General features: G+C 44.8%; 1 protein-coding gene across 4 annotated transcripts in view; it reads right to left on the bottom strand.

Annotated features, from left to right (window-relative positions):
* The window catches only part of LOC125463712 (CDP-diacylglycerol--glycerol-3-phosphate 3-phosphatidyltransferase, mitochondrial), a 68,586-nt gene extending 67,149 nt beyond the window's left edge, over positions 1-1,437 (bottom strand). For 3 of the 4 annotated variants that reach the window (XM_059653669.1, XM_048555309.2, XM_048555310.2), the window contains exon 1: positions 1,094-1,437. Coding sequence is in view for 2 of the 4 variants with exons in the window: in XM_048555309.2 (XP_048411266.2) it covers positions 1,094-1,395 (302 nt within the window). In the remaining 2 variants the exon portion in view is untranslated. The remainder of the gene's footprint in view (positions 1-1,093) is intronic. The other variant, XM_059653670.1, reaches the window with a different exon arrangement.
* Between the last annotated feature and the right edge of the window lie 14,138 nt (positions 1,438-15,575).

The following is a 15,575-nucleotide window of genomic DNA, read 5'->3' as shown; positions in this document are numbered from 1 at the left end:
TGATACATTCCAAGTTGTGTCACTTATAATTTATAATTTTATTGTTATAATTTTAAGAGACAAATCTGACTTTAAATCAAAAATTATACAAGGGAGAATGGAATACGAGGATATCTTCACAGGTTTGGATGAAGGAAGTTGGGAGGCGGCTGCTGGAGAATCTGAGATAACAAGGTGTAGAGCTGGATGAACACAGCAGGCCGGGCAGCATCAGAATACTTCTGAAGAAAGAAGGTCCTGGCCCGAAACGTCGGCTTTCCTGCTCCTTTGATACACCTTGTTAGCTCAGATTCTCCAGCATCGGCAGGTCCTACTACCTCTGCTGGACATCTGTTTGTTTGTGCTTTACATTCAAAATTTCAACACAGTCCATTAAATAAAAATACATTATTCAAACCCATCAGAAAGATTAGGTTAACAATTACTTCAAAAACAGTCTAAAGTTGTGTTCTGAAGAAGTCACTGATTTCAAAACATTAACTGGTTTTTCGTCATTGATGCTGCTAGACCCGCTGTGTTTCTCTTGCATTTTTTTCCTGTAGTATAAAACAAGTGACTACTGGCACATTTGCTAAATTGTCCAATTAGTGAAGTCTTAAATTAGAACTTGAATATTATTTCCTTAAAATAGAAAAAAAAATGTCAAATTATTACAATTTTGTTACTGAGGAAAGCTCCTTTATTCCCAACACGTTTTCTGTTCAGTTTTTGAAGTGTTTCTCGAGCTGGGTTGCGCAAAAGATGGGATTTCCTGTAAGCGCTTTTTTTGTGTGTGTTTGTGGTTATTGACAAAGTCGTTGGTGCAGTGAACGAACAGAGAGGCTTAAGTGTGTTTCCAGTCTAGTGAAAGGGCTGAAGTTGAACGACAGCTCCCACGGTCACAGGGATACAGCTGGGAAGTTACTGCAGGCAGTTTACAGTAACTAATGGTAATGACTATGTTGTTGTTATTGCTGGATTCAGGTCAGTGTCTGCCTCTGGGCAGTGACCGGGCCTCAAAGCCTGACTGCCCACTCAGTCACACTACTCCGTCCCTAAACACACAGAAATAAACAGCCGAGAAATGACACGGCCAACCTCATCAAAACCTCACCTCCGCTCCCTCCTCCGGAGCCCCACTTTAATCCTGGTCAAACCGGCAACGAAAGGTTTCAGTACCGAAGCCACCAGCCGGTGCAGCGCCACGGGAGCCGCCATCACTGCGAAGTGAAGCATCCTGGGAGAGAGCAGCGGGCTCGACCCGCAACTTACACATTTGTCCACAGAAAACAACGACAGCCTGGCACTTTGCAAACTGCACAATGTCAACTTCAACCTCGTAAACTGCACAATACACACTGTACGTTGCAAATTACACAACGCAGACTGTAGCCTGGCACTTTGCAAATTGCACATTGTCAACTTCAACCTCGTAAACTGCACAATACACACTGCAAAGTGCACATCAGCGTCGTAGACTGCACAATGCGCACGGTGCATTGCAAATTACACAACAGACTGTAGCCTGGCACTTTGCAAACTGCACATTGTCAACTTCAACCTCGTAAACTGCACAATACACACTGTTCATCGCAAATTACACAACGCAGACTGCAGCCTAGCACTTTGCAAACTGCACGTTGTCACCTTCAGCCTCACATATTGCACAATGCAGACTCTGCATTAAAAATTGTGCAATGCAGACGCAAAGTGTAACTCCAAACATTGCAAATTGCACAATATTGCGAACTGCACATTATGAACTTCAGTCTTGCATGTGGCGCAATGCAGACTTATAGTACAAGCTACATCTGTAAATAAACTGCAACTTCGCTCTAAACTGAACAATGCACCTGCAACTTTCCATGCTACAAATTACATAATGCAACCTGCAGATTTACATATTACAGGAAAATGAAACTTGCAACCTTACATGCTGCGAAGTGGATAATACAGCTGTGCATGCTGCCAAACTACATAACGCATCCTATATCCTTGCATGCTGTTAGACTCACAATACAGATTACCACTTCTCATGCTACAGAATGTATAATGTAACCTTCAGCCTTACATATAGCAAATCCAGGATTGCAAGTTGCAAACCTCATAATATAGCCTGAAATCTTAGATGTTGCAAACTTCACAATGCAACTTGCAGTCCTTACGCACTACAAAAGTTGCATGATGTGCAATCTGCATAATGCAAACTGCACTTGTATGCAATGCAAACTGGACAATGAAACCTGTAGGTTTACACACAGCAAGCAACTCAATGAAGTTTGCAACTTTAAATACAGATAAATGCAGTTAAGTCTACTTCATTGCTCGGTGCAAATTGCCTGATGTAACCCTACATACAGCAATATGCACACTGAAAGCTGCAGCCTTACATGCTGCAATCTGCAAAGTGCAACCCACTGCAAATTGAAGTGTACAATTTACAACCTTATAGCTCCACCCACACTCAAGACAAGGAGGTCTGAAAGATAGTCAGGGTGACGGTGAAGGCAGTAGAGAAAATACGGCTGGTCCACCAGAGCTTCTTGGTGAAAAGAGACCTCCGGGATTGTTGTGGGCTCCAAGCGGCCTGCCAGGAAGATTTCCTTAGCTAGGGATACTTCAACATGACCCACAGGAGTGTGAAAACAATATGAGCATCCCCTAAAGGTATTTGAAGGGAAAGGAGGTGACGGACCCCTCCTGTCTGCGGCGCTATTGTTCGTTCTGTCTGCACAGAGGAGCTGAGTTGTTACAATCAACATGTACAACCCGTTCGTCCTGGCAGCAGATGTCCTGACCTTCCCAGGACGGTACATACAGCTAACAGGAGGCAGCACCAACTAGTCAACCCTATTGGAATCTGACACAGCAAGTGGCGGGTTAAGGTGAGCCTGAAGGTGGACGCTAATGGACTCCAACAACCCTCCAGCTTTGTGGCCAGAGGAAGCCCCTCCTTACAAAAGGGGGGGATGGGGAGAGTGGTTTGCAGCCTGGTCTGTGCCGAACCTGCAGTTATGCAGGCCACAGGGCAGTGGACTGCAAAGTAACCTTCTGCAGGAGCTGCAAACAGACGGGCCACTTGACTAAGGAGTACAAAGAGTCCAAGAGCTACAACCTGTGTGTGGAAGCAGGCGACCTGTATGAAGCCTGCCCAAAATGGGGGGTGGAGCCACATACGTTCAGATGGTCGGAGGTGGCACTGTGAGCCGTGGGACCCCAAAGGACTGTGATGTGTCACCCACCAGCAAGAAAACTGAAACGAGGATCACCCAGAAGGCGGGACAGGCTGAAGGTGAGAAAGAGGTAACCATCGCACAGGGACAGCAACTGACCCAACCTCCACCTGAACCGACAGAGTTAATGGGGGAGGAGGAAGTGAAGTTGGCAGGGGGAGTAGATATGGTGAGAAACAACCGGGAAAGGAAAACGCACCAGGCCCACAGCAAAACAGAGAGAGGCAGCTGCATGATGGACGCACCAGCAGCTCCTGTAACAACGAAGATGCGTGGAGGGATGGCCACCAACAAAGAAAGATGAATAGCACCACAGGAGAAAGGGAGAGGAGCTCCCCTCAACCTGGAAATACTAGGGGCCTAGTGACACCCAACCTCCAGCCATTGGGAATCATGGGGTACCTACTGCACCACCTCTCTGGGCAACTGGTTGCAGCAGTGCTCCGAATCAGGAGCAGCGCATGACAGTCCCTCTATCGGATTTTGAAGCAGACCTTCCTGGTTTTGTTTTTGCTCCAATGATATGGGATCACGGTAATCGCCCCCCCCCCCCCGACCCTCGGGAGGAACAGTCAGCTACCTCAGTGCAGAGAGTGTCCAACAGTTTGCCTACATCACAGAGATGCAGGGAGTCCTCCCATGACAAGACCATGGGTGAACAGACATTGGATCTACAGGTAATTCTATGAACTCTCAGAACGCTCTGTGGGACGTGATTGGCCAGAACATGCTGGAGGTGTACGACAGTATGTTTCTGGCAGGAAGCATGTGCAGATCCACAAGGAAAGGCATCATCACTCTCATCTACAAGCAGAAGGGGGAGAGGGAGGAAATTAGAAATTGGCAACCAGTTCCTCGAATGAATGCAGATTACAAAATCCTGTCTAAGGTCTCCACCAACTGGTTCAAATCTACTCTGGGACCAGTGATTCACCCTGGCCAAACCTGTGTTATACCTGGCAGGACGATCTGTAAGCCTTGCTTTCCTCAGGGATACAATCGCCTATGTATGGGACAGTGAGAGTGGATGCCTGCCTCATTGCTTGTATTAATGTCCATAGTGTTAAGTCAGCTATGTGATGTGTTTCCATGCTGGCTTACTTGGCCAACATCAAAACAGACCTCGTGCATCTGCAGGCGTGCAGGATACCACACCTCAGCAGCTCCAGGAAATGGTTGAACCTGTGGGACCATGGGCCATCAATTTGGTCGGGGAGAAATAGTAGCTGTTCCTCCGGCCTGGATATTCTGGTGTGGGAAGGCAACCTCACCGCCAACGTGGTTAAGGAGGTGGTGGGTGGGGACCTCACAGCAGACATTATGCACAAAAACACCGCCCTGAGACTAATTAGCATTTATGCCCCAGTGGTAAAGAGTGGGCAGCTGGCCGTCCTGCAACTGCTATTGCTGCCTATGCCCAGGCCAGTCATTCATTGATGTGGATGGACAATCCGAAGGGCCTGATGACAACTGGATGCTATACTCAGATTCCTGATGGAAACAGTTAAAGTGGCCAACTGCATGACGTCTTCCACACCCTTGCAGATGGAATGCAGCGTACATATGTCAAATCAGTGTTCTTTTCCGGCCACTGCCTCCTGCTGGCTGACTATCACCAGTGGGCCAGCAGGGGAAATTGGAAGCTGAACCATTGACCCCAGAAAACAGTGAGGAGCTCAATAGGAATTACACAGGTTGGAGAACAATGAAACCCCTCTTTGAGTCTCCAGCGGACTGGTAGGAAACATCAAGAGGTTCTTTATCCTCAAAGGTGCTCAGAAGACAAGAGAGAGAGAGATGGGGAAAACTGTCCAAACTGTAATCAAGCATGCAGAACCTACTCCTGCTGAGATGAATGGGGCCAATACCATGGACGATCTCCAGCCAATGAAGAGCATAGAACAGCACAGCGCAGGACAGGCCCTTCGATGTTGTGCTGACCCATTATCCTGCATACCCTACATTTTTACTATCCTCCATGTGCATATCCAAGAGTCACTTAAATGTCTCTAAGAACCATCAAACCTCTTTCTTTTCCTTGGAGGTCTCCAAGATAATCATCTGGTTTAGGGTCCACACCATGGAGCAGGATGAGACGTGCTTATGTTTCTTTTTCCAGAAGGTACACAGGGAGAGCTCTGTGCACTGCAGCCTGAAGGAAGAAGATGGCTCGGTAATGCCATCGCAGTCCGACATCCTGAGAATCAAAAAATCCTTTAATGCCAGAGACAAAGCCTGGAGAAAGGATGGCCTCCCAGTCATTCCTGTCCTGTATCACCGAGGTCCTTAAACGACAGCACATGGGAGAGATTAGACCAGCTGTTATCTCTAGATGAACTAACAAATGCCCTCAAGTCCCTAGAAAGGAATAAAACTCCTGGAAGCGACAGCTTACTGGCTGAGTAGTATTGAGCTCTGTGGGACGTGATTGACCAGAAGATGCTGGAGGTGTACGACAGGTAGCATGTGCAGATCCACATGGAAAGGCATCATCATTCTCATCTACAAGCTGAAAGGGGGAGAGGGAGGAGGTTAGAAATTGGCACCCAATTCCACTCATGAATGCAGATTACAAAATCCTGTCTAAGATCTTCACTACTTGGTCAAGTCAAGTCTGGGATCGGTGATTCACTCGGACCAAACCTGTGCTGTGCAGGCAGGATGATCTCTGAGTCTTGCGCTCCTCAGGGATACATTGCCTATGTACAGGACACCGGGGTGGATACCTGCCTCATCAGCCTGGACTAAGAGAAGGCCTTTGACAGGACATTGTACCCCTACGTGTGCTGTCCAAAATGTGCTTTTGGGAGGAAATCTGTAATTGGATCTGACTGCTCTACAGCAGCATCTGTAGTGCAGTCTCAATTAACGGGCAGGAATCACAAAGCTTGCTGACCAAATCTGGAGGCAGGCCGGGCTGACCGCTCCCTCCTGCCTTGTATGTGTGTTGTCTAGAGCCTTTTGCTGATTTTTTCAGTTAGATTGCGGCGTGAGAGTGTTGACTATTCCAGGCAGAGGAGGCCTGCAGGCCAAAGCCTCTCTGAACATGGATGATGTCGCCGTTTTTCGCTTGGATCTGCCGTCAGTGCACAGATTTCTGAACATTTGTGACCAGTTCAAGTTGGCCTTGGATACGAAAATAAATCAAGGCAAGAGCAAGGCCAAGTTCTTTGGGAACTGCGTTGACCAATCCTTTATCCTATTCACTCTCAGGACAAATTGTCTAAAGGTGCTGGGAGTAAGGTTCAGTGAGGCTGGACATGTGCAAAATCTTGGGAGGCGTGTATCACTAAGTTAATGTAGAAACTGGCCTTTTGGGAGCACTGGTCCCTCTCCATTGTGGTCATCAGAAGTGAGGCACTCTCTCTGTTTTTGTGCATGGTGCTGGTCTTGCCCATTCCCAGAACCTGTGCTATTGTAGTCACCTGAGCCATTTTCCACTTCAACTGGTAGTCAAAGATGGACTGCTTATTCAGGGACTCCCATGTACAAAGCCCTGGATGAGGGGAGGAAGAACGTACCCAATGCCACCCTCATCCTAATGGTCACTTTTACGTATAGCTGCATCAAGCTGTGCACAGACCCTCAGTATGGAAACACCAAGTGTGACTACGTGCTGAGGTTTTACCTGTCCTGGGTGTTGCAAAAGATGGGACTGGTCTCATTGCCACAGAATGCTCCAAGCAGTTGGTGGTAAGAATCCTTCATGTGTGGGATCCCTCATGTATGCCCAGACTCTCTGCGCCATTGCATGCTGCCCTCGAAACAGCTATGGGAGTGCAGAGACTGTCACATGTCTCCATCTGGAAAGTGCTTTGGGGAAGGATAGAGCCCAAAGAGAAACAGACAAAGGAGTGGATAATGATCTGGCTGGGAGGGTGAATAGCTGAGAATGGGGACTGTTAGTGACTAACAATCGGTGGTGTGTGATGGCAGGCTTTGTGATAACAAGGCCTGAGGTGTGGGTTTGGGGTCTAGGACATGGAAGAGTTCAAGCCCTAAAATTATTGACCTCAATAGTGAGTGTAGAGGGCTGCAGGGTCTCCAAGTGGAAAATGAGGTGTTGTTCCTCCAGTTTATGCTGAGCTTCACTGGAACACTGCAGCAACCACTAACAGTCTCCATTAACAGCTATTCACTAGCCAGATCATTATCCACTCCTTTGTACGTACAATTGTTCTTCTCTCTCTGTCCCCACCTATTGTTTAATCCTTACCCTCTCCCCTCACCCAATCTTCTGCATATATACCAACATTTTCCTAGCTACCATCAGTTCTGAGGAAGGGTCACTGGACCCAAAATGGAATCTCTGATTTTTCTTCTCAGATGCTGCCAGACATGCTGAGCCTTTTCAGCAATCCCTATTTTTGTTTCTGATTTACAGCGGACAGGATTTCCGTTCCAATCTTTTTTTTTCAGGTGACATTAAATTTTTCTTTGGCTCCTAGTGTTTGATTAGGTATTTGCTGAAACTCATTTCCACAGCAATATCACATTCCTCAGTGACTTCCCCCAGCTCAGACTCGCCCCACGTGGATTCCAACTCAAGTTTCATCCCTTGTGCTTTGAATCAACCCAGGATCACAGGTATCTCCATGATGTTCAACGTTCCACAGACAGCTGCTTTTGCTGCATCCTGAGGTCCATACTCAGTGCCATGCAATGTCACATGCACATCCTCGACTTTTCTGTCCAGCAGCAAAACATTGGCTCAGAGTTGCATCACTCCATAGTTCCACTTCATCGTCCAGCTCATTCGCTGTATTATCAAGAATTTTTTTTATTTTCTTTGTGGGCATCAAGGCCCACAAAATGCCACAACTCAGAGATACCCATGGCCCTCTAGAACCTTCATCCCCTCCCCTTCCCTGTGACTCCATCACCTCCTCCAACCTCTTGCGTATTGACCAATCCTCCTAACCTTCCGCTGTCCGATGTTGAATGTTCCGTACTTAGCAAAGGTCTCAGCTTTATCCCTCTGCATCCCCACTTTAATGAATTTCGGGCACGACATGAGGATCGAATTCTTCTTTCATTGTCTTCACCTCCATGCCCATTTCTTTAGACAAGAGTCCTCTCCCCGTTCCACAGACCCCAGATCCAACTCTCTAGTTCTGGGGATAGACTGGCCAGTAAACCCACCAACTCCCATTATAAATTCATTATAAATCCACCAACTCCCGCAGCTAACCCACCTATACATCCTCACACCACTCTCTGTAAAGACACCATTCCATTCTTCCAGTTCCTCGGTCTCTGTCACATTTTTCTGATGAGGTCAACTTCGACAAGGGTACCTCGAAATGTTCATCTTCCTCAACTGAGGATTTCCCAGTACCTTCATGACAGAGCCCGCAACCTCATCTGACCCATCTCCCATACTTCCGCCCTGACCTCCTCTTCCGTCTTGCAACAGCGATAGGGTTCTCCTTGTCCTTTCGTATCATCCCACCAGCATCCACATGCAGAAGATCATCACACGCCATTTCTGCCACGTCCAGCAAGATGCCACCACCAGACATATATCCCCTTCCCTCCTTTATCCACCTTATACAGGGCCTGTTCCCTCCAGGATGCCCTGACCCACTTTTCCTATAGTTCTAACACAGCCCCATGGTGCCCTGCCCTGCAAAAAATATGGTCTGCCCGGACAGTCCTGTTTATGGATTTTTGGAAGGAAGTAGGTGAGAGCTGAATGGGGCTGGGGGGCTATCAGTTTGGAGACAGTCGGGGGGGGGATCACCAAATGAAATAAGATTAGTGACCGTAGTTGATACAATGGCCTGATGTGCCATGTGGGGTTCACGGTCCAGGAAAGATAGGAGTAGGCAAATGAGAGCTGGCACTCGCCTCTGCAATGAAGAGGTCAGTACGCCAGACTAAACAGCACCATCCTTATCGCCAGAAGGTATAACATCTGCCCGTGCACTTTCTCCCTCCCCAGTATCCAAGGGGCCAAAGATACCTTCCAGGTGAAACAACACTGCACCTGCACTTCCCAGAATCTAGTCTACTGCATTTGCTGCTCACAATGTGGTCTCCTCTACACTGGGTAACGAAGCATAGACTTGGTGACCGCTTCACAGAACACCTATGTTCTGCTCACAAAAAAGACCCTGAGCTTCCAGTCGCCTGCTATTTTAACATATCACCCTTTTCCCTGGCCAATATCTCTGTCTCTTGTTGTTCCTTCCTGCACTGAGCTCCACTGGAGCACTGCAGCAGGTCTGAGACAGAAATGTTAACTTGGCAACATGCGGTATTTGGATTGGTAGGCAAATAGAAACTTAAGAACACTTTTACAGATAGAGTTCTATAAAGTGGTTACACAGTCTGCTTTTTGGCTCCACAGTACAGAAGAGACCACATTGTGGATGGCACATACAGTGGATTAGATTGAATGAAGTGCAGGTAAATTGCTGGTTCACCTGGAAGGTTTGTCTGGAGCCTTGGATAGTGAGGAGGGAGGAAATGAATGGGCAGGCATTAGTCTCTTTACAGTTACATGAGGAGGTGCTGTGGCGGTGTGAGGAGTTGATGGGTTTGGAGGAGGAGAGGGCCAGAGTGTCCTCGAGGAAACAATCCCTGCAGAATGCTGACAAGAGAACGCTAGTGTAGATGTAAAATAGTGTGGAGCTGGAGGAACACAGCAGGCCAGGCAGCATTAAAGAAGCGGAAAAGCTGATGTTTCGGGTCGGGACCCTTCTTCATTTTCATACAAGGGTCTTGAACTGAAACATAGCTTTCCTGTTCCTCTGATGCTGTTTGGCCTGCTGCATTCCTCCAACTCTACACTGTGTTATCTCTGACTCCAGCAATGGTAGTTCTTACTAACTCTGAGTGTCTGGTGGTGGCCTTCTGCTAAAGGTTTTAAAGCTTTATTTTAAAAAATGTGATATTATTACTCAAATGATTGTACTTTTACTTTAAACATGTAATATATTTTTTAAAATTATTTATTTACAGGATGTGGGTGTCACTAGCTACATCAGCATTTATTGTCTATCCTTATCTGTCTGTTGCTGTGGATCTGGGGTCACATGTCGGTCAGACCAGGTAAGGATAGCAATTTCCTTCCCTAAAGGACATTATTGAACCAGATGGGTTTTTTCAACAATTGGCAATGGATTCATTATCATCATTTCACTATTTATTCCAGATTTCTATTGAATTCAAATTGCAACATCTGGCATGGTGGGTAGTGATTTTAACACGGTTAGCCAGGTGGACACCCTAGATTATGATTTCCCTGATTGAGGCTGTTATCTGATCCAATCAGAAAGCCCTGGCTGATAGATATAAACAGGACTGCCAGAGGCTCTGCTCACTCTGAGAGCTGGATCAGATAATGGAGGTGTTAGTGCTGATTTTTCAGGAGTCAGGGAGGGTCCCAGAGGACAGGAAAAATCACTAATATAACCCCCCCCCCCTCCATGTTTAAGCAGGAAGTAAAGCAAATGATGAGAAATTACGGATTTATTAGCCTGACCTAGGTCATTGGTAAGATTTGGGAATCGGTTATGAAGATCAGATTTCTGAATACTAGGAAGTGCATGGTAAAATAGGGTGAAGTCAGCATAGTTTCATCAAGGGGAGGTCATGCCTGACAAATCTGGTAGAATGAAGAGGCAGTGAGGAGATTAGACCAGGGAGATCCAATGGATGTTATCTACCTGGACTTCAAGAGAGCCTTTGACAAGCTACTATACAGGAGGCTGCTGAGTAAGATAAGGGCCCATGGTGTTAGAGGTAAGGTGCTGGTATGGATAGAAGATTATCTGGCAGAAAGCAGGAAGTGGGGATAAAAGGATCCTTCTCAGGATGGCAGCTAGTGACTAGTAATGTTCCACAAGGGTCAGTGCATTCTGGCTGAGTTTGCAAATGGTGCAAAGATAGGTAGAGGGACAAGTAGTATTAAGGATGAGGGAGGCTGTAGAAAGATTTAGACAAGTTAGGAGAAGGCCAAAGAAATGGCAGATGGAACACAATATGGGAAAGTGGCAGCTCATGCACTTTGGTAGGAAGAATAGCAGCACGGGTGATTTATAAATGGGAAGAAAATTCAGAAATCTGAAGTGCAAAGGAACTTGGGAGTTCTACTCCAGGAGTCACTTGCAGTAAAATTGTAGGCTGAGTCGGTAGTTAGGAAGGCAAATACAATTTTGAAATCACTAGTGTATATAAAAGCAGGGATGTACTTCTGAGAATTTATAAAGTGCTGGTCAGACCACATTTAGAGTATGTGAGCAATTTTGCGCCCCACACCTCAGGAAGGATGTATTGGCCCTGGAGCTGGTCGAGAGGAGATTCATGAGAATGATCCCAGGAATGAAAGGCTTAACATGAGAAATGGTTGAGGACTCTGAGTCTATGCTTGATGGAGTATGGAAGGATGAGTGGGATCTAATTGAAACTTTCAGGATACCGAACAGCCTGGAAATAGGGACACTGGGAAAATATTTCCATTGGTAGAAGAGACTAGGACCCAAGGGCAGAGCCTTAGAATAGAGGGAAGACCTTTTAGAACAGACATAAGGAGAAACTTCTTCAGCCAGAGACTGGTGAATCTGCAGAATTCATTGCCACAGAAGGTTGTGGAGGCCAGGTCATGAAGTATATTTAAGACATAGATTCTTGATTTTCAAGGGTTACGGGGAGAAAGCAGGAGAATGAAGTTGAGAATCTTATCAGGCATGAATAAATGGCAAAGCAGTATCTATGGGCCGAATGGCCTGATTTCTGCTCCTGTGTCTTATGGTCTTAATGTCAAGAACTCTCCACATGTAAATAAAGGGTGACTCGGTGATGGGATACTGGCCACTGGTGTTATTTCAGTGGGATTCGAACTTGGGACCCCAGAACGTTGCCTAGGTCTGAGGATTAATAGCCTAGCAACAATACCACTAGGTCACCACCTCCCCAGTGCAGTCATTCTTACTGTAATTCATTTTTATTTATTTTAAACACACAAAATATGAAATGTTTCCAAGCATAACTTGCTGAAAAGGGCTCTGTAGAAAAGTTGCCAGAATATCAGAGCCAAAGACAATAATATTCTTACTGAGTTGCAATGGAAATCTTGTACTCTCAAAGTTAAGAAACCTGTGAAAAGTCAAACCATTGCCTGAGAGAAGGTGTCTGCTACAATCACTACAACTAGCACTGTTCCAAGAATAGTAGATCAATGTTGAAGAAATTGCATAATTTGATGTGTGCTGCCAGTGTGTGAAAACAACAATATGTATGTGTCTATGCATATGATTTTCTGTGTGAAACTTTAAATCCTATGATTTTACAGTAAAAAGTAACTATCACTTGAGAACATGCTTTTGTTTACAGTTTTATAAGATGTCAAAAAATAAAGAATTGCTTTGGATCAGGTTCTGACAATGATCCTAATATTTTCTTTAATTCTCAAAGTCCTGGCCATTAGATTTTAACAGGAGCAGTGAAATGCATCACAAGTCAGCGCATCATAATTTAAATTTCCATTTCTTCTTTCAGGTAAGGCAGGTCGACAATTCTAGGAGCACTTATTAATTAGTGTAATGCATAATAAATAATTTCTACAGCTGAAGTTTGAAATCTTATACAACTACTGATGCTGCTTGGCCTGCTGTGTTCGTCCAGCCCTACACCTACCACTGAAAGTATCTGTGTTTCAAAAAGAAATCATTTGTTTGCCCATTTTACAGCAGTTTTCTTATCATTTCAGGAGGGAGGGATGGAGATACGGTAACTTCCAAGAGCTAATGGCAAAAAAAGCAGTTGCAACCACACAATCTCTAGCTGTCATGATGACAGCTGTTGCCTTGGCTGCTGCACACGATGCTCATCTAGATCATCCGTTTCCACCCTTATTTAATCTCCAGGGTGAGGGGTCTGTGATAACTCCTACAAGGGCCGTGGGGAATCAATAATTTAATCTCCTCGTTAAGTTTGAGTTCCCATAATCTGGCCCACATGCCAATAAGAATAATAGATGCCTTGTGTTGCAATAGTAGTATCCCTGTCTCTGAGCCAGGAGGCCTGGTTTCAAGTCCCATCTGCTCCATAGGTGTGTAATAACATATTTGAACAGGGTGATTAGAAAACTCCTTCATTTTGATAAATGAAAATGCCTCAGATACAGGTGGCTTCAATGGAATTTGTGCTCCATTGATAGACCCAATCACCTTCAGAAACCGAACAATCCTGTGGAATGCAATAGACTCTCCCTCATCCTCTGTGAAGGCATGTCAGAGCTAATGATGTCTGAAGTCCAATGAAAAATGAGGTCCCTCCCACGATTTTTTCCACATTCAACATCTTACAAAGGCATCCAATTCACCAATTCCTGATGGAGCAATGTCATCATATATACAACTCTTAGAAATCATTTCATATGATGTCCTCTATCTGGATTGTGTAGTTGTTTGTCCACACAAGCAACTGAATATGTTGCCAACCTTTCCTTTGATGGTCCCTGTGCTTGCATCTTGTCCTCAACATTAACAACATAATGGCACTAATATCTCCTGCTAAGGGTTTTGGAACTGAAAGGCTTATAGAATATGTGCTTGCTTCTTGTCCTCAATATTAACGACATAATGGCAGTGATATCTCCTGCTAGAGGTTTCAACACGGAAAGGATCATAGAATACCTGCTAAAAGTGAGAGATAAATTAGCTTACTTATCTCTTTCATACATTGTATGTCATAAAGTAGCACAGTAGATTATGAAATGCTGCAGAACTCTTATTATCTGTCTCCTAAAACTGTTGTAAAGATCAACATTATAGAAACTCAGCACTGAAATAGACGAAGCAGCATCACAGAGCAACATCGCATTCGTAACTTAAATATTCTTAGCAGTGTTACAAAAGCCAAATAAAAAGCTTACTTTTAAAAAGCTTTCACTGTTCAAACTTGCACTAGATATGGTCTCAAAACTTAAAAGTCCATTGTATGGAGCATCACAAGCCAGCTGAAAGGCATTGAAAATACTGGTAAAGGAAATCAAAAGAAGCTGGAAGCTAGCCTTTCCTGCTTCATCAGGCTCCAAAACAATTTGTTAAAAAACACTGCTACTTACTTATGGTGTTGCCACTTACTGATCTCCCTAACATAATAGGAAATTCTATCATCCCATATGGAGTCAGATATATTACAGACATCTTTGAGGCGTGTAAAACTTTTCTTTCCCCTTATTTTCCACTTCAGTGGTCTTCTATCCTATTCAATCTAAATCTGACAAATGTTCCAATAAGGTATGTGTCACTCATATCCAATATACTAAGGAATCTCTGAAAGCAGTATTAAAATGAAGAAAACACAAAATCCTTCCTCAGCATCAGAGGCTGTCAGGTAACCTTATTGAGGTTTATAAAATCATGAGGGGCATAGATATGGTGAATAGCCAAAGTTTCTTCATTCCTCAGGATAAGGGAGTCCAAGGCTACAGGGCATAGTTTTGAGGTGAGGGGAAAGATTTAAAAGGGGCCTGAAGGGCAACTTTTTCACACAGAGGGCGGTGCCTATATGGAACAAGCTGCCAGAAGAAGTGGTAGAGACATTTAAAAGGCATCTTGATGGGTACACGAATAGTTAGGGTTTACAGGGATACGGGCCAAACGGGACTAGTTCAGTCTAGAATAAACACCAAAAGATCTGCGGATGCTGTAAGTCAGAAAAAAAACCCAGAAATTGCTGGTAAAGCTCAACAGGTCTGGCAGCATCTCTGCTGAGAAATCGAGTTAACGTTTCGGATCCTGTGTAATTATTTCAGTTTGGGATATCTGGTCGGCATGGAGGAGTTGGACCAAAGGGTCTGTTTCAGGCTGCATGACTCCATTCTTAAAACCAAAAATAGAAAAAGCCAGCTTTTTATAATTAGCTTTGCAAATTTCAGTTGGTGTAACTTGTCAATAATCAAGACTATGGTTAAAAAAATTAAAAGCCCATTCATTAATTAATGTGGGCTTTTTTTTACAAATGTAGCAACTTTAATGCTTATTTAATGTATAAATAATTAGACTTTTTACTTCATAAGTAGCGTTTTGCCAGAATTTTGACATGGTTTATTTAAGTAGAAACAAGCAGACTTTGCTCTGTAAAAATAGAAACATTTCTTCCCCAACAAAATAACCTGAAACCGTAACTTGGTGCCTTCTTGAGAAATGGAAAATATGTGAGTATTTCTTCCGCACCACTTCTGTTACTCCATGTGCCGTCCCGAGATTGGGGAATGAATCATATTTCAATTATTGCTTGCCTTTTGCTATTCCCAGAAACGCGGTTCACATTTCGAAAGCGGAGTTTGGAAACTCCTTTTGTTGCCTTCGAAACGGAGGCAATCTCCTTCACTGTCCCCGCCGGTTCCTT

The sequence above is a fragment of the Stegostoma tigrinum genome, chromosome 22, assembly GCF_030684315.1.
Source record: "Stegostoma tigrinum isolate sSteTig4 chromosome 22, sSteTig4.hap1, whole genome shotgun sequence".
Lineage (NCBI taxonomy): Eukaryota > Metazoa > Chordata > Chondrichthyes > Orectolobiformes > Stegostomatidae > Stegostoma > Stegostoma tigrinum.
This window is presented reverse-complemented; position numbering and strand designations above follow the sequence as displayed.